The following is a 22,031-nucleotide window of genomic DNA, read 5'->3' as shown; positions in this document are numbered from 1 at the left end:
ATGGAGGTAATGAGAGAGACACAGATAAGAAAGTATAGTTGTATTGTAATTTTCAATTTAAGATTTTGGTTCTATTATGCCTCTAATGTAAAAATTTTCTGACCCCGCAACTGGTATTTCCAAAGAACTCATTCTAGATGTATTACATTATCGACACCATGATGGTAAATTGGTCATCACGCTCGAAATAATTCCAAAAAAAAATACCTTTTAGGCTGATTTTATACATTTTGTTAAGATTATTCCTTAAAGTGGACATTTCTTCAAATCGTAACCAAAAGGTAAGAATGTGTGTATTTAAATCTCGTTCAATTTATCGATTCGAGTTTTTAATTCGAATTGAGATGTGATTTTATATGATAATTTTTAATTATAATAAAAAAATAGATATAATTTTATATAAAAAATTTTAACTATAATAAAATTTAAATCGATAAAATGAACGAGACTCGTAACGCGAGCTCCAACTCAGACTCGCACAGTTAGGTGCGAAACGAGGCCTACTCCACGGCTCCACCTTTGGTTTTTAGAGCCACCAAAGTGATTTTGGGTTTTTTTTCTTTTTTCTTTTTTCTCTCAGAATAAAGGGGAAAAAAAAAAAAAAAAACTAAAACCCAACTTGACTCGCAAAGCCAACTGAAAGAGCCAGCCTCCGCTAGCGATTTGATTTGTTGTTGGTAATGTTCCATTTATCCTAAATATGCACTTTTGTTTCAAGTATACATATTGATTTCATTTTCCTCTTCTTTTCTTTGTTATTTTAATGTCAAGTCCAAATTTTGTATCTCTATCTCTGCACTTCATGAGCGAAAAAAAAAAAAAAAAAAAGTTGGCGAGCTTAAGTACTATTGGGGTTGACTATTTGGTGCTAATCAAGTCAACTTAGAGATCCCATATCTGGTTTTTGCTTAGCTACTTGGGTGACTTATGACTTGGGCTTTAGTTTTTTCGTGCACGTAAACTGTTTGATTAAAAGCCTCGGACCTGACCTTATGATTAACATTTGGATATCAATTAGTAATACAGTTGGTGCAAGAGTGTGGCGGAGGTTCGATACTTAGGACCCGTTTGGAAGGTGGGTTGGTTTGAACCAGAATTCAAATTTCCTGAGAGAAAATTCTGTAGTAAAACTCTTTAAATTCACTTTTTTTTTTTTAGAGAAAATACTGTTTGAACCAAAATTAGGGTGGTCTAAACCCGCATAGAAAACAAGGCCTTAATATTCCTACTTTGAGGTCCCTGGTCAATGGATTGTGCAGCGTTGAGCTCGAGTTCTAGTGGGAGTAAAACTGAGTTCATCCGTAGAGTAGAATTGGGTTAGGTTATTTCTATTTCACAGATGGGTCCTTAGATTTTTGCTATAAATGAAAGGAATGGGAGACGGGATGACACCAATGAATCCCTTTTTTTCATTTAGCAAAAAAGACTAGTTAGAAGTTTGAAACAGGATAAGAAGAGAAAAATATTTGTTTTCTTCTTCAGTTCTTTGTAATAAGAAGAAAAAAATATTTGTTTTCTTCTTCAGTTTTTTGTATGTTTATTTTTTGTTTAGGTGTGAGAGCCTTTTTGCTTGGTAAGTGGTATTCAAGTCCAATTATGTCCTTCTGAAGCCCCTCATGTCTTTGGTGGCTCATGTTTGCATTTTGATTTATTTACTTAGTTCGATACTTAGAAAAGAAACATAAAATTCCAATTAGTTTTCAAAATTTAACTAACTTCAAACCATGGTAGCGAACATTCAAAAAAATAAATTTACTATATGTAACTGTTTTTTGTTCAAGATTTCGTTCTGTAATGACTTTGTTTAACTTCAAAAATTAGTTAGATCCCAATCCACAACGTAAAATATAAGCTACTTTAGATTGTAGTTACGGGTTGAAAGTACCTAGAAAAAGATGAAATTACATGAATACATATTTTTTTCACTCAACCAAAACTATTGTACATTGTTCATCTACTTATTCCATACTATAATTTATAACAAGAATGCAGAGAAAAATTTACTCTTCTTATTTTACATCTTATACATGTCATTGGTCTGTATATTGTAACTTCAGCTTGGTCTGTGTTGTTCCTTTCTGTTTAAACACTTCATTTTTCATTTACTGCTGGTCAAAAGGTGTTTTTTAACTCATCACTTGATATAAATAAATCAATTTAAAATAAGCAAAAATACATAGAAAGACAACGAACAAAAACTCAATGGATTATCTCAAGCAATTGAGATTGTAGGATTAAATTTGAGGTTACATTCTTAACTTATAACTGCTATTGACACATAACCAATGGTAGCCGTTTGAAACAACACAAACCTTATTTTAATGAGAAAAAGAATGATTATCCTCCCCTGAAGAAATATAGAGTTAGAGTGTTGCCATATATGACAATAAATGCATATGAAAAGCTGATAACAGACGCAAATTGACGTAGGATTTGTAGAGAAAAGAAAGAACTGAATAGTAGAAAAGAAATTGAGAGAGTTTGGGAAGAAATTGAGAGAGAGATGAGGAAGGGGAAATTAAGAGAGATAATTATCATTGAAATGCTATTCAATCATAAAAACAAGTCTGAATAGTTTGTAACTATGTGGCCAAGTTATAGGCTAATAACATAATTAACATGGGAAACTAAATCAAAATAAGGAAACTAGAAAACAAACAATCTTAATTTATATTATATAGTTGAGCCTAAAATAAGTTTGAAAACTGGATTTGTCATCCGCATCACAAGCATTATTAACATCACTACCATTATTGCATCAACAGATGTTCTAAATTTAGTTGTGGAAATAAGTTCTCCAAATTATTTCTTTTCACTTTAACATCTCCTTTTTCCTTAACCCCTTTCGCGGTCTATAGCGGAGACAACTTGGAGGTTTTATACCTTCAGTGCCCCCTATTGGAGCATATGGTGGTAATGGCAGCAAGAATGCTGAGCTTACCTACAGTAGTTCGATGTGAATCCACAAGCTTGAATGGCGCTCAACTACCTCGTCCTCAAAATACAAACAACAAGCCTCATCTTTCATTCAATAAGCCCTCTTGGGTCGTCCGCACCGAGGCAAGTTCACCTTCTTATTTTCTCTAGTTGGTTTGTTTCTACCATTTGATTAATGCTTCTTTTTTCTTTTCTGAGTTGCTGTCCTTTGATGTCCAAGAAAAAGTCTGAAGTATGTAGAAGCAATAAGACAGTGAATCCTTCTGTTCTTTATTTTGTTTGAACCTCCCAACACGAGATGTTCACATTTTAGTTTTAGTGTCTTACTCTTCCTCTGTTTCTTTTCTGTTTGTCTTGTTTTAGCTTTCTCGACGACTGGTTGTCCTCTCTCGTTTGTATTGATGTCGTTATCAATCAAAGCAAGTTCCTTACCCCCCCCACCCAAAAAAAAAAAAAAAGAAGGGGGGGAGTTGCTCACTTTTCTTCCCTTCAATATTTTGTCAACTTCCATAAGGTGTCTCATTGAATTTTATGCACTTAAAATTACGAGGGAATCATATATATATATATATATATGTGTGTGTGTGTGTGTGTGAGCATCCAAAAGCCAATAGATTTCTACTCTCTTGGAGCTCTAAGTAAAGCATTGCAGAAGAGCTCAACCCTCCAAAGAATTGAACTGTCCCAAGATTGAGCCTGGAATGGATACTTCCTCACACATACGTCTTTGGCAACTTTATAAAGATTATGCGATTCGCGTCCTAGAACGACATGAAGAAGCTTACGTTAAGCGAGCAATAACTTCACAGAGATTCTATCATTGTTTCATTATAGATAGCTCAACTGGATGTTGGGCCCTCAAGTGCTTTTCCAATATAACTTCATTGTATTCTTCATGCTTCGGCAACAAGGTTGATTTAGTCATTGTTGAATATAGCCCAAAATCCCAACGGCTATTTTCTGAGAAGATTACTGATTTGTCCAAATCAGATGATCAAGATAAAAAAGGATCGTAGGGTTGATTTCCCTAACACTTGTAAACAATTCACTGCACAAACCACAGCAAATGAATTTCTGATTATTCCTTTTATAACAAACTTTTTATGTCAGTTCATTCTCTTGCAACAAATCAGACCGTCTTTGTATTCTCTATAAATAATAAACCATAGACTCAGAAGATTCAAGGGAATAATCTTTTGTAGTCTTTTGCTTCTCCTTTTTACTTCTTTAGCTCTGCAATTTTTCTTTTCACGGGCACTTTTTCATGGATTCGAAGAGTCATCAATAGGCTTAAGTCGACACCATAACCGTGTGTCCTTTGTTCTGTAGCTTTTCTTTTTTTATGTTTTGCAGCGTTCCGATAAGCACTCGTTAGTATATGAATGCGGCAGCTTCAACCATATTTCAAATCTGTCATGAGCATTGCATCCCATATATGATTCTCCCAGCATTGTTGTTCTTGTAAATACGCACAAAATAGAACAATTGTCTGTCGTCCTTGTAATTTGAAACCTCAGATTCTCGTTCTTCTTTTGACCTTAGAAAACCGAAGGCATTCTCTCGCTCCCAGCTAAGCAATTCAAATTACCATATACTGTTTTTTTTTTCTTTCTTTCTTTCTTTTTGGTGTCAAGAAGTTTGTCAATACCATTGGATGTGGAATTTACTATCAGTAAAGTTTTTTTTTTTTTTTTTTTCCATTTTATTATAACCTTTTCGACTCGTTTTCTCGGCAGTCGAATGTTCATAAAGAAGAAAGCAGAATGCCGGATCCACCTTGTGTTGTCTGCATGGGAAGTGGAAGGATAGATTGCCACAATTGTCGCGGAAGAGGTCTCTCTCTGTCTCTCTCGCTCTCATTCAGTGTTGCTCGTCATTTTCAACATTAAAACCGTGCTAAAGTGTATCTTAAAGTATTTATTTTTTGAGGGACACTGGCTTTCACCTTTTATTCATTTTGAAACTAATTAGGAGGCTTTGCTTGCATAACATCAAATTTCTTCAAATTGTCTATAATAATCTCACCCTGGATTTCCGTGACATAGAACAAAGCTAGGCTCCGTAATACAAGCTGCACAAATGTTACCATTAATCTCATTTATCGTTTTCATTAAAAACCAAACCAGTACCGATAATTATCTCGAACCAATAATAATCATGCCTTTATGCCCCAATAATAAGCTTTTTTTTCATACTTCTGCAGCTTACTATTTCTACTCGAGTTAAAACTCAAGGTGACAAAACTGATGTCTGAAATTTGATGGTTCTTAGGTTCGATCATGATTTTCATTCTTCTGTTGAGTGGTTGACTAGATGTCCAAGTTCAGAGAGTTTTCACGGTAGTTTCTGGCGCGTCAACCTCATTCGTTTCTCTTGACAAACATGTTCTTATTGCAGGAAGGACAAACTGTACTCATTTATCAATGCTACCGAAAGGGGAATGGCCAAAATGGTAAAATATAGAAGTCTTTCATTTTTCTTGTTTTATATCAACAAGTTTTTGGCACTCTAAATCAACTTCCTTAAACCACTCTTGCAGGTGTAAGACTTGCGGCGGAAGTGGTCTCGGTTACTGCCCTCGCTGCCTCGGGACCGGAGAGTATAGGTACATTATGGGCTTTCACTTCATGAAGAGGGATGCCGGCTCCACCCATAATCAGGAGAATGAAGTTCAAAATAACCACAAACGTCGCGGTGTAGCAGATTTCTATGAACAATAATATATTGACAGTATGAAAGAGAGACTCAAATGGCTTGTGCATTTCTAAACAAATCGATGTTGTTTACGTATTTCGTATAGGCTCGGAGCAGCTACCCCTTGTGCATAAAGCAATTTTATAAAGCGTCAAAAAAAGAGAGACAAACAACTTAATGCGCTCTTGAGCACCTCCATGAACAAAATATTAGCATTACCTTTGTAAATAATATTAGCATACGAAATGCAAAGGCTGCTAGCAAAGATGACAGACTTCAGCCTAAAATCTGTAGACCAATGTAAGCATTATATATATATATATATATATAAGTTTTTTGTTTCTAGCAATATTTACAGTAAAATTTAATAACGTGACATTCATCTCATACGGCTCCTCGTTCAATTCTTTTGAAGTCATTGGATCTTTTTCCTCGTTCGAGAACCTCTTCCCTTCTTCCACTCCGTTCCGAAGAGTAACTAGGACCAATTCAGTCACGTTTTCATTCATTTGGAATCTGGGCCCTTGGGTTTCCGAAATAGTGTAAAAAGAAGTGCTTCGAATCATTGCTATTTGACTCGGACCTGTTCTAAAAAAGTCGAGGCATTTCGAATTGTTTGTTGACACGGACAAAGTCAAGGAAAACCTCTGAAATTATTTCAATATTGGACCTTGGACATATAATAGTTACGAATAGAATCTCTTTAGAAAGAAAATCTTTTGCTGCTGCTACAGCATCATATGTCATGATCCTCTTCTCTGAGCCGCACCTGGCATCTCAGTTGTTGTTATAAACCGGTTTTTATTGGTAAATCATTGAAAACTGGGGCTGTTTCGAACTTGGTCCAGTCCAGCTCCAGCAATTCTTTTGATAGGCGTTCCATTTCCTCCTTTGTCTTGACTTATTCTAGCTTTAAAGCTTGGGCCAGTTCCTCATTTGTTTTCTCAATGTGGTGACCATCCATTTTTCCAATGGACTCCCATTCTTCGATAAGAATCTAATTTTATTAATTTTCATTTCTTTTACTCTAACTATTTAATTTATTACAACTATTAAATTAATAAGGATATGGATAAATATTGGAATAACAGTTCATATATAAATAAACAAATATATACACACACACAACTGGGAATGGCATATAGCCGCTTTTCTTGTTTTCCTTCCACATTAAATTCTTAATTGAGGATGCTATTTTACCTTAGGAACCAACAGCTATCACCAGTTAAATCAATTTCAGATATTAGTAGTAGTGGTGGTACTGTTGTAAATTGTAATTTCACTCGAGATGAGAAAGATTTCTCAAACATCACATCCAGTTATCCAAGCATGATACAATGAAGAAAATCAAAATTGTAAAACAGATCACTTATTAAGCAAGCAAAGGGCAGAATGTTGAAAGCAAAAGTAGAAGATTGAGAAGCCACTTTATGACCATTTGTGAAAACTGAACAGAATTTGGTCAACCAGCAAATGACTGACCCACCCCTTGTTTGATCCTGTCTCTACAGAACAAAACACGACAAGTTGATATCTGTAATGTAACCATCTGATATTGCAAAAGCCCACCAGTGATAAGTTTTGTTAGTGAGTATGGCAGCTCTACCACTAAACCTAAGAATTTCTCAGCTGGTGGAAACGAGTCGAGCGCCATTCTGCCGCAAAAGTTTTAGGTGCTACACTTGAGTAAGTCCTAATCTGAAACTGCAGAAATCAATAATCATAAAAGAGTCATCAAACCTCATAAAAGCAAGAATATCATTGATAACAATAAATGAAGGAAGCGAATTCCATGCCAAATAAAAAGATCAAGAAAACGTTACTTGCTACTAAAGCACAATTTGATCCTAGAACAAACTTAACATGTGTTCACATAAGAGAGACATGTGAGAATTTGTTTCCGAAGACACTTTGCATAGCCCTACAATTTCAATGATTCTATGCAGAGCCCTACACTAATTCACCGATTCTTTAAGTAGCCCTCCCTCACGCATAAACTATCCCTTAGGTTGACAACCACACAAAAGAACGCTGCCAAAAGTGAGAGAAGTTTTACATAATGTGACTATCCAACTAATTCCCATAATCAACACCATTCCTACCAACAGATAGTTAAATCTTGTTTTAAAGTTTTACAAAAGAAGATAGATTTCTGATATTAAATATCTACAGAAATTGTTTCTTATGTTTGGCCAAAAAAAAAAAGTTAAACAAAAAAGCTAAATGCCCAAAAACAGGCAATAAGATGACTAGTTGCTTGTCATGTCAATGTTCACAAAGATTTAATTGATCCATTTTAGAAAGCAAGCATAACTCACAGAAAATAATTACTGCAAAGGCACCTTATGAAGAGTACGCACCTTCAGGGTATAAGTCTATGTTCTAGACAAAGAGGTTAATTATTATTTGGCCTTGCAGGCCCAAAAAAACAAAAGTGTGAGCAGATACTTAGGCATGACGCGTGAGCCCATTTACAATTACATTTCTACTTTCATCGCACAGCACTTGCGGATCACTTCCTTCTATTGGCTTATGAATAATGACTTTGACATCTCCAGAATTCAAGATACCCTCCATTCCTGAAGGCATGAGTTTACCAGTTCCTATAAGGGTGATAGGCACTACTGGCACTTTAGCCTTTGCCGCAACGCTAAAGGCACCTTTCTGCATATCAACATCAAGAGAAAACAATAAAATTTCAAAATTGGCACACATCTCCATATCATTGCATAAGAAAAAAAGATAAAATTAAAGAAGAAAGCAAGGGAGAGAGAAATGGTGCGGAAAGTATGTCTTCTTCTATTATCCAGATATCCTCCAAAAGTACTTATAAAATGTACAGAAGATTACCCCTTTAGTTATTTCAAATAGCCAAATGTGCATCACTACAAAACTTGTTCCTAGATCTATGTACGATTCTACTGTCCCTTTGTTGGGTCAAAGGAAACCATACAAGTATCTATTTTCTGTCTTAGGAAAATAGTTCAAAATATTACCAAACCACGTAAATCGTGAATCCTTTCGATAACAGTTATATATTGAAAACTAGGATTCATTTAAACTTTTCTTTTTTTCCTGTGAATATTTAATCTTTTCTTATTTTGTAATGAAAACTAGGCTGTACTCGACTCTAGAAAGTATTTAGTAACCAAATCTCTCCAATTTCCTCTCATGGTTGTCAACCAGATTAGTGGACCCTACACTATTGCTGGTTCATAAGGATCCACAAATGATCTCACCTTAAAAGCACCTAGTGTTCCATCTTTACTCCGTGTTCCTTCTGGGAAGAAAAAGACTGAGGCCCCCTTCTTTATAAGATCCATACATCGCTTAAGACAGTCCTATACGCAAAAGCCAATAGAAATCAAATCAATCAAACTTGTAAATCAGGTTGAGAGAAAGGGACAGAATTTACTAGTAACACTTGCTATATTCCAACACTAAACAAGGATAAGAAGGAAAAGGACTACCAACTGGCTTCTGCTGTCCATGCGCTTTAAAGGAATTACACCCAAGAGAAACATGGCCCAACCAATAATAGGGAAGAGGAATACGCTGGTTTTGCTGATGAACTTAAAGGGTCTCCCGAGAGTCAGAAGAGTATATATGTCTAGAAAACTCTGGTGGTTGGAGACATATACGGCTGGAGTCTGTACTGGAGGCAGATTCTCCAATCCCTCAAACTTAATATTTAAAAATGGACTCACAGTTAACGTTGCCCAAAGTTTAGCAATAAAGAAATGAGCTTTTCTTCGGTATCGATCCAACAAGAGCACAAAAGGATGCTGCAAGACCATCAGCACAAATAGAAAAATTGCGACAACAGCAGTAACAGCATAAAAGCATATCCCCCTAGCTTTTGAAACCATGTTTTGTTCTGCATTTTAAGAAACAACAATAGAAGAAACAGAAGAGACTAAGAATTGTAGCAGATGGCAAGGAAATTATGACAGAAAAGAGCTAATGAGAGAAACCTGGTAACGGGAAAGTTGTGTCAGGGATCCCAGTTCCAGTAAGTTCAGATCTCACAACTATGTCTCTGGATGCCTTCCCTCGGTTTTGCATTTTAACATTGTAATGTGGCACATTAAGCTTCTCCTGTTTATTAGAAAGGGACCACGGTATGATGCCATGCGCCCTCGGACTGCATATAAAGCTATTGCGAGCAGCTGTAACAGAAAAAGACTAATGATAGTGTCTATAAGTAATAAACTTGTTACAGTCATGAACCGTAGCACCAGGATTACAATTGATATTGAACTTCGAGATGACTTTATCAATAAACGTGTAGCTAGAAAAGCAATCCTGAATATGATCATAACTGTGAAATCGGTCAGCAATTCAAACGTGTTGGTAGCAAAGGAAACAAGCATGAGAAACCCAAACTGCTATTGTTTTCACAAAAGGACGGCTATAATTGCACAAACCTTCGTAGTATGCTAGAGTTCTGAGTAGATAATAGTCAAGAAATTGAATTACATAAGGCCCATTTGAACCCATAATTCTAATTCTGCTAGAGTACTTTTCCAACAAAAAATTTGAATAAAAAAAGTTCCCGCAAATGAGTTCTCTCACATAATTTGAATTCAGAATCAGAATCACTAACTTAAATGCGTGAACCAAGCGGGCCAATGAGGAATAGTATTTTATAGTTTCAATGGAAAATATATAGCTTAAACACTATTAAGTGTAAAATGAAATCATCAGGAAGATTACTACTAGTCACTTGGCAACGAACAAAGAATTGTAAGATAGTATGTTAAGAATATCTTCACTTACAACAACTTGAACAACCCAGACTCTCCCTTTTATGTTGAAAGCACCCGATATAGCGTCCCTTATAAGCGAACAACTGCATTACGTGGGAAACAGTCAACACCCTGATATAAAAAATTTTACAGCAGCAACAGCAGTATAAAACTTAAACCCCAGGATGCTAGTAACATAATGTGAGTCTCGAGTCTAAGACAAACTGGGTACAATGGAGGATCTGGATGTGAGTTTGTGTGCAAATGTGTTACTTCCCAAATGGGTTTAACGTGACTTGAACATTCAAATCAGAATCACAATCTATCATGAGATTTCACTCTTCCCACCAAATTTTCCTACATTTTCCTAGTAATCAGACAGAATGTAGATCGTGCATAAATAACAGGAAATATTTTTTGTGACACCTAAAGAAAAACAAATACACACAGTGAGGAATAGGAGACAACATGGCCTGGCATACTAAAAACTTCTTGTTTCATTCGATCGACAAAAAAAGTTTAACTTAAATTTTTACGGGAAAAACACTGTATGATTCGAACTAGCGAAACGAACCGGGCCAAAATAATCCGCATAATAATTGCTTTCCCCTTTTCATATGCATGCACAATGGGTAAAGCGGCAACGATTCACAATAAATTGGAACCTTCAAGTTTTTCACAGCATACCTGAAAAGAAGGGGGTGAACAAAGACCGTGGCAAAGGTCAAGCTTCAAAAGTTGTGATTTTGAATTGAAAGAGATCCGCAAAGGCACTGTTTTGGGAGGCAAAATTATTCCTTGACACCATGACAAAGACACAGTTCCGTAGTATAAGGATGAACCACTTTCCATCCCTGAAAACATAAATACGAGCACTAAAAAATAAAAAAAAAATAAAAAAAAAATAGAAGAAGAAGAATGAATGAATCTTAGATTAAGACTAAGAGCTACTAAATCTCACGTTTAGAGCTGATTAACACCAAGTCGAAATTAAGGTCAACTAGGGCCGACGATGTCTGAAAGTGAGAGAGAGAGAGAGAGAGAGAGAGAGAATACGGCAACCCGTGATTATTCGGAAAACGAAGATTGAAATTTGGAACTTCTTTTTTACCTTCACTTTAATTTAAATTTAAATAAAACGAATAAATTATTAACTTCAATTTAATTTGAATTTAAATAAAACGAATAGATTAATAAAAGGAAAGGGAAAAGAGAACAGAGTGATTGGCTATTAATGGCGGCAACTCAGAGAATATGGATAGTATTTCCTTCTTTTTGCCAAACCAAACTGTTGAACACGAAAAACAGAGTAAGGTGTGTTTGGTAGATAAATTCTAGATTTTAGTTTAGAATCAGTGTTTGTTTATAATAATTTTAAATTATAATTTAAAATCAGTATTTAGTGATAATTTTAAATTATGATTTATAATCTGATGTGATATTTTACATTTCTAAAACCACCCCCATTTTAATTTAAGGTGATTTAAACATCTGAATCATGATTTAAATCTAAAATCATGAATCATAGTCATGATTTTAGAATCATAATTAGAATCACTTTAGTTTAAATCATCGTACTAAACGAATCATAAAATATTTTGAGTGTGATTCATAATTATATATATATATATATATTTTTTCCAAATCGGGGATAATTTGAGGAATGATCCTGAACTTTTTAATGATGAGCTTCTAAAATTCTTAATTCAGTGAGGAATTTGGTTAAAGAGGAAAAAAATATATATATCTTTGTACCTTCTATAAAAAAAACCATCTCTCTGGGGAAAATTATTAAGAGGAACTTTTTTGTTGATCTAAGAGAAGAACTCGAAGCATAATAACTAGAGGGATTTCTCAAGGCAAAAAAAAAAAAAATAGAGTGATTAATTACAAAAGTTTTTATTGAATTATCTCCTTATAACATTTTCTTTTCTGATCTTTAAAACGTAACATTTATTCCGTTCGAATAATAAAACAGTGATAAAAATACCTATTCGTATAAAAATTTAATAATTTTTAACACATGTCACATAAATAGCAAATGTTTTTAACCAAGCACCATTTTTTAGCCTAATTTACATATAAAATTAAACAAAATAAATCTTCTTCGCTCTCAATGACACAATTAATTATGGATATTTTGTAATTAAAAATTTAAATTTAAATTAGTCTTAACTAGAACTATAATTTTAGGACAGGTCCAAAGGACCGACAAAAGCCTATCTTTTTTGTATAGGCTTCATCTAGTTCGACCTGCATGAAGCCTTGACATAAGAATCTGAGCCCGAAATCTATTCATGTCATGTCAACTAGTTCGATTCGTCTTTTTTAAAAATTTCTTATAAAATTAAAAGAAATAATAGAAAATAGATCAATATAAAAAATTTAAATCGTCTTTTTTAAAAATTTCTTATAAAATTAAAAGAAATAATAGAAAATAAATCAATATAAAAAATTTAAGAAAGTATATAAGTCAATTTTTAATTATAAAAATTAATAAGTCATAACTTGTTAAGTTATGGTTCATAACCAAATAAATTATGAACAAACTTGTCAAGTTATAGTTCATAACCAGACAAGTTATAGACAATTATAAACAATAACTTATTAAGTTATGGTTCATAACCAGACAAATTATAGACGAAAACAGTAATTTAACTTATTTATTAACTTATGTAAACTATTAACCTATTAATTTTAATTTATCTCAAATCTTGATCTATTTTCTTCTTTCTCCCTAAAATTAATTCGGCCATGCCCGACCTCGATCCATGAAGCTTCTGGGCCGAGCTAGGCCAACTTTTTTCTCACTTCCAAACCAGCCCGGTCCAGCCTGATTTCGTAATAATAATAGTAACTGCATTGGAGTACCTGTTATTCAAAATAACATCATTTACGTACTCTAAACTCGTTTTTGAGACATAAAATGGCAAACTCGTTTTTGAGACATAAAATGACAATTCTCTTTTTCAGTCTAAAAACAGAATTAAATAAGAAAAGGCATAAAATTTCTAAATAAATAAAATTCCTTGTGCATTTTAATAAACTTTTTTTTGGATTGAAAGGAAAAATTGTCATTTTATGTCCCAGAAACACATTCAAGATTCCTGGATCACATTCCAAAGCACAAAAAAAAAAAAGGTCAAATTTTTTAATAACAAGGTACTCTTAACGAGATTTTTCACACACAATATACTAGCCTGATGAAGTTTAGCAAGTACTAAATTCTTGCTATTTGAACCACATAAGTTATCCGATTGACCTATGGAAGTGTACAATTTGAACAAGAAACTTAATTCGTTTAACATCTGAAGCAATCTTTCAAGATTTATTGTACAGAAATCAACCCTGCGCCGCGCAGACCCCAAAGGACAAAATTCCAAGTAATAACCATCATTTATACAATTTATTGTGTTGCTCAACATCAGTCTCGAAGATGGTTTTTGACTGAAGCACATCCAGTAATCATGTGAGCAAGCAAATAATGAAGATGAGTGCTAAAATACGAGTCTGAGACTCTGATATGGCGTCTGTATTTAACACTCCGTAATCATGATTAAAGTTTCTTTTTTCATTTTTTTTTTTTTTTGAGGGAAGAATATGATACCGGGGCTCGCCAAAAAAGACAAATCATCAATCTCTAATGGATAAATTTTATTCCTACATTATGTTTATAGTACAAGACCAGCAAAAGTACTGTATGAGAGTATCCACACAGCTAGAACTCAACAGGCTGCAAACAATAGTTATATAGCAATCACACCAATGACAAAAAAGGAATATTCTTTTCACCTCTTACCTTTAAGAACATCACAGTTAATCACAGGAAACCTCACATTTCATATAAGGTTCTTGGAAAAAAATGAAAATCATGTTCACCTCTAACAAGATATGCACAGCCAATTTTCAAGTCTGTATATAGCGTGATGTGTGACAAAGATTAGGATTGCTCCCTGCCAAATAATGCCAAAAGCATATCCTGGTATCTGATTGATTTATTTCTTTTCTGTTGTGACTCCAACAACTACATTGCTCACCTGTGAGATTGAAAAAAAAAATTCATTAGAAATTTTCCTTGCTGATATGATATTAGGACTCTGAAGTTGGAAAACTAAAGGAAGAAATGTTTTAAAAACTAATAAAAAAATAAAAAAGATTCAAAAGAAGTTGACAATGAAACTAACCAATTTGCCACTTTCGTCAACGGACATAGGGTTCTCAACGACAACAGTTTGGCTTTGTGAATGAGGCATTGGCTGCAGGGAATGCAAAGGAAATAATAATAATAATAAAAAAAGAACCATTATTGTCACAAGACAAACGGGAATTGTGGTTGCAAGCATAGCCAGGCAGTAGTTCACACTTGACACCATCTTGCTCCATCTTGTGGAGTAGAGTTAAATCCGCCCACCCCAAAATTTATAATAATGAGAAAAAGGATGCAAGCGAATCTAAGAAAAAATTTTATGAACTTACAGCTGAAGTGGAGGGCATTGTTGAATTGGTTCCATTGGGTCTGTGCACAGGAATTGGAACCCTCATGTTGCCCATCTGTGAAATGGAAGATAATGTTAAAGAGGAAGAAAATAAACCTCGACCCAGAATATATTATCACAAAGTGGAACCAGAAACTGGAATTTTTACAAGACTGGGGGTAGAAAGTGTTTTCATGAAAGTCATCAGAGAAGGTGTATTCTATTAGAACTGATTCAGATAAATTGTGTAAAAACAACAAGCATGTGGATTATTTTTGAAAACTACGAGAAAATTGATTTAAGTAGAACAATTTCAAGTTGTTGATAAAATTTTGCACACTCTAACTCATGGTAGATATTACTTTTGAGAAATAAAGTACCCAAAAATTCAATAACTAAATACAAGATCATGATAACTTAGCTAAAAAGTAGTAAAGAACAAAGTAAGACATTTGCACCATTTATGAATGTTTGGTAAACAGGTTTGAAATATGATGGTTTGACCTTTTTCGGTCTGAAATGAAAAGCTTAAAAAAAAATGGTTCAAGTTTTGGTTTAACAGGGGGTGTAAACCCATATTTATAAGGTTTTTTTTTTTTTTTTTTGGTTCAAAACATCAAATCAATGGTTTGAAACAAAATTTGAAACACTTTACCGAACACTGGTTTAACCAACTCTTTGGTTCAAACCACTTGAACTAGTTTACCAAACAGGACATTTGATGTCTTTTAAAGTTAGATTTGCTTTTGGTCTAAAGGCTTAGACAAGGAAAAAAGGGAGAATTCAGAATTTAGACGTATCGATGTTAAAAGAAGTTCTGCATGTCACCAAAGTAAATATATGTGATTCTCTAACTCCAACCTAAAAAAGGTTTTCAACTTCATAACTAGGAAAAAGTGTGTGTGTGTGAGTTTTTTTTTATATATACTAGCAACGTCGTGTGTGACAAACAGAATCACTGAAACTAAGTAGCAGTTAATATTTGCCAAAAATTCTCTGGAAAGTAATTTTAGACTTTAAAATTCTTCAATAAAAGATTGATCAAGTTCACTTGTACAATTGTACTTACAACATTTGTGACATATTGACAAATTGCACATTTGACTGAAGGAGCCCCATAAGGATACATAAGTGTTGTCCGGCAGTTCCCACAGTTAACATGAGCTACTTGATTGGGTCCTTTTTAGTTGCAGAATAAAAGAAAACAAGAGACAAACAAAAAGGATAAGTAAGCAGACAAGTGTACATATAGACATAAGAAAATCGCATTACCTTTGAAAGAAAAAAGTTAGGCTCTGTCTATGCAATTTACAAATGCAGTGTCAAAAGGCCATATATAAGGAAGCAATAAACCAAAAGGCCAAGGGGGGAAATTCGCAGCGTCAAGAGGGCTTCGACAGGGAGACCCTTCATCCACTTATATGCTTTAGGGAGTTTGGTTTCCCTTGGGCGACTCCAGAAAGATATTCTGAAGTGATGATCTTTTCCCCTCCATCTGGATATAGTCAAAGCGGGTTGATAATGTGGAGGGCTGCGGTTTTAGCTATTTTTTTGGGGTTTGTGGTTGGAGAGGAACAATAGAATTTTTGAGAACCAAAAGGAAGATGAAGAGGTTCTTTGGGATAAAACAAAGTATTGGGTGACGTTATGGGCATATAGAGATAAAGAAAACGGGAAGCCAATTTTTTCGGAGTTCCTTAGGAAGTGGGGTCACATTTTATAGATTTGTCCTGGGTGTTTTGTTTTTGGATTACTTATATGCTGCTGGTCTTGTATAGTGGGAGCTTGGTTCGGTTGAGGACAACTCTTCCTCTTCTCTCCTAGTTCTCTTTTGTTAATTTGTTAATTTATTAATAAAGTCTCGTTTTTTTTTTTCAAAAAAAAATACCAAAAGCGTATTTGCAATGTTCAAGAAGGAAAGAAAAACGTTAAGACTGCATTCAAAATATAAACATATATGTGTGTGTGTGCTATTAAATCCCTAGGGATGCTGGCTCGTTCCTTTTTCTTTCTTATTATGAAGAGAATAACACGTCCAATGGGCAAATTGTTATGATGTCATAGCAGAGATAAACCAAAATTCCTCAAGTAGTGTTCGTGGGTCCCGAAATACAACTATTATCTGTAAAGAATTAGGTAACATGTTTACACCTTCCAGCAGGTGAAACTATGAGTGAGGTAGTGTCAAACAATTCAGACAATCAAAACATCATTTGCAGTGTCACTTTCATGACTAAACATTTCACTATAGGCACAGATAGCATATATCACACCTGGTGCAAGATTGACGGTGTGACAGCAAGAGCATCTAACACTTGTTGCCCCACGTGTATACATTAGCAATGTCCTGCAGCCTCCACATATAAGTTGTGCCATTTCCATCCCTGCAGGTATTCAATACAAAAATAAAATAATAAAAAAAGTGTTCATTGTTTGGTTAAATCCTTTAATTCAACCCCATAACCTAATAAAATAATTAATGTTGTCCCCAAAAAAAAAAAAGGAAGAAGAAGAAGAAAATAAAGATTTTCAGTTTTTGCTTCCATAAGAGACCGCACAATTGAGCACTTTTCTTGACATGTCAATACCCGCATAAATTATATCTAGCTCCATGCTCAGAAAATGAACTTGATTGAATAACTCTCAAATCAGTTTGTTTCCTTCACAATACCAACTCTCCCGAACACCAATGCAGACTGCTATACTTCATATTGAGAGGAGTGCAGGGGACTAAAGCTAGAAATTTCTACGGCATGATTATTTCTTTATCATGCACCAAGAATAGTAAAAAATGACGTCCTTATAAACACACAAATAAATCAGTTCATCTTGACTTTCCGCTACAGGCTACAACCAAAATGCTAAAAGGTGGCAACATCAATGCAAGTGCAACTGCAGCATATCTATGCATAAGAGTTGACATTTACTTTAAAGTCTGAAACAACAATGGACCTGCAAGACTACAACCAATACAACTACTGAAGCCATCACCAAAGTGTTTTGATGATAATGCCCACAGTAAAATTTCCACTTTGGACTACTAACTATCATAAGAAAGTAAACACATTGTTTTTGTAACCAGTATTTAGATTAAGCAGCTAATAAAATAATATAAATGGAATACTTCATCTTCTCTTCATGTTTCACCGATGCACCAGTGCATTCTCCACTAAAAGCTGTCATAAAGGATAAATTACAAAAGTGCACCCTGTATTCTGATTTTTGGCACATTTATTTCTCCACTTGTAGTGATTAGAAAGCTTCGCTGTCTTTTCCTATTTGGCACCATCATATTAAGTTATACATCATACTTCATCTTGTGGCAGAAAACTAATTTTGAAAGACACTTCTACTTCAGTCATGTAGCTTATTAAAGAAGCCAACAGGAAGGAGGTAGAAGTCAGGGGTGAGAGAAAGCACTGCCAATTATTCTTGGTAGCCATCATCCTTTTAGCTCTCTTTGTCTTGTGGATCATTACATCCTATTACTCCATCAATTTCTTCTTTTGAAAAAATGTTCATTTTGCACTTTTTCTAGAGGAAGAAAATCTAAATAACTGTTCCAGAACTCAAAAGTACACCCTGATGATGCATGGCTCATTGATTCTTAGATGTTAGCTCAGAATTTCCACTAATATGCTCAATCTTTTCAAGTCAAAAGCTTTGAAAACATATCGACATGAAAACTCAACTATTCGCCTAAGGAAAGTAGTACTTACAAATTTTTCATTGAGATAAATGAACAGAAAAGAAACATACCAGGAGGAGGGACTGAGGTCACTGAGTTGCATAATGCGCAACAAACATTTGTAGCTCCTCTAGGATAAAGAAGAATGCTCCTACACCCGCTACACACAAGCTGGCTCTGCATAGCTGCCAAATAAAAAACGACAGAGAATGAAGCTTTAACCAGAAACGATTATGGCAGCGAGTCAGCGACTTATAGCCCCAAAAACATATACTGACATACAATCATATACATAATATAATTAAACCCTTCACTCTTGACAACATGATGACGTTACTCCATCAAAATGTAGAATAGACTTCAAACGATATCCAACTAATCACACGAGCAATTTACAATAAATATCAAACTAATCAAACAAATACCAATCTTCCAAAAAAAAGTAAAATCATCGACCCAAAAAAAATCACAAAGAGCTAAATACACAAACTAATCAAAATAGCAATTTTCAGAAAGATCAACCAAAAATCAGAATAGCAAATTTAAACAATCAAACAAAACAAATTCCAGAAACATGAATCAAAATATCAACAGATTACACAATAAAACCAATTCCACAAACTAATTTCTATTTCATAAATTCCTTATGTCTCAATATCATCTTAACAAGGCAAAACCAATTTTGCAAATCAAAACAACCACATAACAACCCAAATGGAGAAACGCCACCATAACCACTATTAACCAATGAGCTAAAAAAGATTTAAATTCAACCCATTTTGGAATTTGTAAAACCTCTCATAGAAGCAAAGGGATATGAACCATAATAACAGAAACGCTCACATCTCCTCCTCAGAGACAAGACTTGGTTTTCCCACCACAAAATCAAAATCACAAATTCAAACAAAAATTACAAACAGAAAACCAATCATGGAGGATCTTGGGTTACAGGTGGCTTGAAATCAGGTCACTAATGAGCTCTAGGTTTTTTTTTTTTTTAAAAAAAAATCAAAATGCACTTAAACCAAGGCTCGGATGTTAGTTACCAACATAAGATATATTTTTTAAGGATTTTTAGACGAGTCAATCCAGAAATAAAATCTAGAAGAAATTTTCCAAATCTCTTTAATCCATTCAAAGCAACGAACGAAAATTGCACAACAATGATAAACCAACGAAGATAAAGAGAACAGAAAATTCAAATTAAACAGCTCTTTCAGATATACCTGATTCCGAATTCCGATCAAAACTCGTACTTCAAAATCCCTCAAAGAAATTCGAGTTTTGTTCAACGAAATCAAATCGCTAACAAAAGAAGAAGAATAAGGGGAAAAAATTGCACAAAAAAGAGAAATCAACAAATTCGATATTTCAGTCAAGAATAAAACCTGAAATCTTCCTAAGAATCGCAGTGGAGGTCCGAATATTAATTAAATTACAATCTGAGACCAATTTTAGGATTGGGGAATTCGTATAATTTTCAGTGAAGGTACCTTAGGAGATCCTTCCGCGGTGAAAAAAGTCGTACGAAACGAACACGGAGTTCGGTCAAAACCAAGGAAATCAGGTTTTTTCTTTCTATTTTTATATTTTTCTGGTTTAATCCTTTGTTATGATTTCTACGTAAAAGTTAAAACTGCGGATATATCTTCTTCTAGTCTTTACTGCGTCGTCATCTATATATATCCTGATGCGCTTATTTCGCCCGTCGTGTCTCTTTTGATTATACTAAAAAAAAAAAAAAAATGATTTAACACATTTACTCCTTAATTTTTCGTGATTTAGTAAATTATCTTTAAATTTTTAATTTTTACAATCAACCCTCACAAATTATAAAATTGTTACATTTAACTTCATTTGACAACCTTCTCTAAAAAACTAACAGATTTTGACATGTGCAAGTTACATGTAGAGTTATAAAGAGATAAAATTGGTATTTTATATGCCTTAATTATTAAATAAAATAATAAAAACCCTAGGCTATCTCAATTATTGATCTTAAAATTTTTTTAATCTCAACCCCCCATCTAATTTTTCTGGTTTGGTTCGACTCAAAAAGTGACAAGAAACCTATCAGCGGTGGTGGGACGGCGAATGTACCTACAACATGATCTTTGTTAGTTGGGTAGCTAAGGTTTGGGTAACGATTGGCGAAAGAAAGTGATAGAGTTGATGGGTGGGAGTGCAGGGGTTTTAGAGATTGGCCACCGATGAGTACGATGGTAATGACGGTGTCGAAGGAGGAAGCGAGCGCGTGGTGGAAATAGCAACGTGTGTACTGATGATGAGATATGGTTATTTTGTAAATATTTTTTATTAAATTTGAGTTAAAGTTCATTATAAGAGAGACCGCGTGCACCTCAATAAGATTATGTCAACCGTTCGATTTAACCGGACACATTCCCTTTTCATTTTCATCATTGTTGTCCTTTTCTCTAATCATTTTTTACTTTTTTTTAAAATCAGTTTTTAGTTTTTTTTAGCATCACATTCACCGCTAATTCTCTCGTTGCTTCTCAGCCTACATCAATGTCCTCGTTCCGTCGAAGTAGGTAGATTAGCCATCGGAGTGCACCGTCGCTCCGGCAAGACCCGCCATCACTCGCTCAAACCCCTCATCTGCCATTATCTCCGCCTTTGAATGAGACTCACTAGGACCGCATCCCCCGCTACTTTTTCAATTTTCTCTTTTTAGGATTGCATTAGTCTATAGTTTAAACACTTTCTTAGGGTCCGTTCAGTTCGTTGATTCGAGTTTTTAATTCGAGTTGAGATGTGATTTTATGTGAGAGCTTTTTACTGTAGCAAAAAAGTTAGATATGATTGTTTGTGAGAGCTTTTCACTGTAGCAAAACTCGAATTCTAAACTCGAATCAGCGAAATGAACGAGGCCTTAGTATCTCTCTCCTTTCCTATTGCCCCATGCCAACTCTGTCGCCCCTTGCCTACCGTTGCGACGGTAGTCTTCTCAGGTAATATATATAATATTATATATTTTATATAAATATATAACTCATATGAGTTTCTTAGGTCCGTTTATTTCTTAAGTCAGGAACACAACCATTTTCTTCCATGATTTTAAGCAATGAATGAGAAGCCCTCACCAGCCCTGACATGTGCATTATATGCAAAAACATCAGGATTACAACCAAGTTTTCTCATTTCATTGAACAGTCTCTTTTACCTATTTGTTTAAGCCTCTCACAGAGATGGGGCAAAGTTGATATTGATCTTTTCAAAGAAGATGAACCCACATACATCTTTTTCTTAGTAATCCACGAATTTGTTAAATCTGACAAGCAAGAATTCCCTTATTCGTTAAAATCAAATGTGATTGCATTTACCAAAAAAAAAAAAAAACCTTTACGGCGTACGAATACATCATATAAATTGTGTGAGTATTTGTTTGAAACATATAGAATTCTAAAATTGGTAATACAAGTCACAATTGACATCTTAAATCTTTATGTTCGAGTAAAAACACCTAAG

The 22,031-nt window shown here is 34.4% G+C and overlaps 3 protein-coding genes across 5 annotated transcripts; 1 reads left to right on the top strand and 2 right to left on the bottom strand.

Annotated features, from left to right (window-relative positions):
- Positions 1–469: 469 nt before the first annotated feature.
- On the top strand, positions 470–5,930 carry LOC112092004. The gene is made up of 5 exons (XM_024167056.1): positions 470–677; positions 2,859–3,060; positions 4,674–4,770; positions 5,335–5,389; positions 5,477–5,930. Exons 2-5 carry the CDS (start codon positions 2,908–2,910, stop codon positions 5,655–5,657), a joined length of 486 nt encoding a protein of 161 aa, XP_024022824.1. The 5' UTR covers positions 470–677; positions 2,859–2,907; the 3' UTR covers positions 5,658–5,930.
- An 859-nt stretch (positions 5,931–6,789) lies between these two features.
- LOC21408608 (1-acyl-sn-glycerol-3-phosphate acyltransferase 1, chloroplastic) lies at positions 6,790–11,466 on the bottom strand. Its single transcript, XM_024167024.1, has 8 exons — positions 11,341–11,466; positions 11,067–11,233; positions 10,411–10,483; positions 9,606–9,800; positions 9,102–9,508; positions 8,871–8,972; positions 7,992–8,295; positions 6,790–7,335 (listed from the first exon to the last, which is right to left on the bottom strand). The coding sequence occupies exons 2-7, from the start codon at positions 11,229–11,231 to the stop codon at positions 8,080–8,082; spliced, it is 1,158 nt and encodes a 385-aa protein (XP_024022792.1). The 5' UTR covers positions 11,232–11,233; positions 11,341–11,466; the 3' UTR covers positions 6,790–7,335; positions 7,992–8,079.
- A 2,487-nt stretch (positions 11,467–13,953) lies between these two features.
- On the bottom strand, positions 13,954–20,175 carry LOC21408607 (protein LSD1). Of its 3 annotated transcripts, XM_024167036.1 has the most exons (8): positions 19,931–20,022; positions 19,769–19,847; positions 18,614–18,727; positions 17,128–17,238; positions 15,924–16,033; positions 14,856–14,930; positions 14,564–14,635; positions 13,954–14,416 (listed from the first exon to the last, which is right to left on the bottom strand). In XM_024167036.1, exons 3-8 carry the CDS (start codon positions 18,723–18,725, stop codon positions 14,375–14,377), a joined length of 522 nt encoding a protein of 173 aa, XP_024022804.1. In that variant the 5' UTR covers positions 18,726–18,727; positions 19,769–19,847; positions 19,931–20,022; the 3' UTR covers positions 13,954–14,374. The 3 variants fall into 3 exon arrangements, with proteins under 3 accessions (XP_024022804.1, XP_024022803.1, XP_024022805.1); XM_024167035.1 differs by lacking the exons at positions 19,769–19,847; positions 19,931–20,022 and adding an exon at positions 20,036–20,175; XM_024167037.1 differs by lacking the exon at positions 19,769–19,847 and having other exon boundaries at positions 19,931–20,024.
- Positions 20,176–22,031: the final 1,856 nt, after the last annotated feature.

This window comes from Morus notabilis, unplaced genomic scaffold (genome assembly GCF_000414095.1).
Source record: "Morus notabilis unplaced genomic scaffold, ASM41409v2 Scaffold276, whole genome shotgun sequence".
Classification (NCBI taxonomy): Eukaryota; Viridiplantae; Streptophyta; class Magnoliopsida; order Rosales; family Moraceae; genus Morus; species Morus notabilis.
Note: the sequence above shows the minus strand (reverse complement) of the source record. Positions and strands in the feature narration are given on the sequence as shown.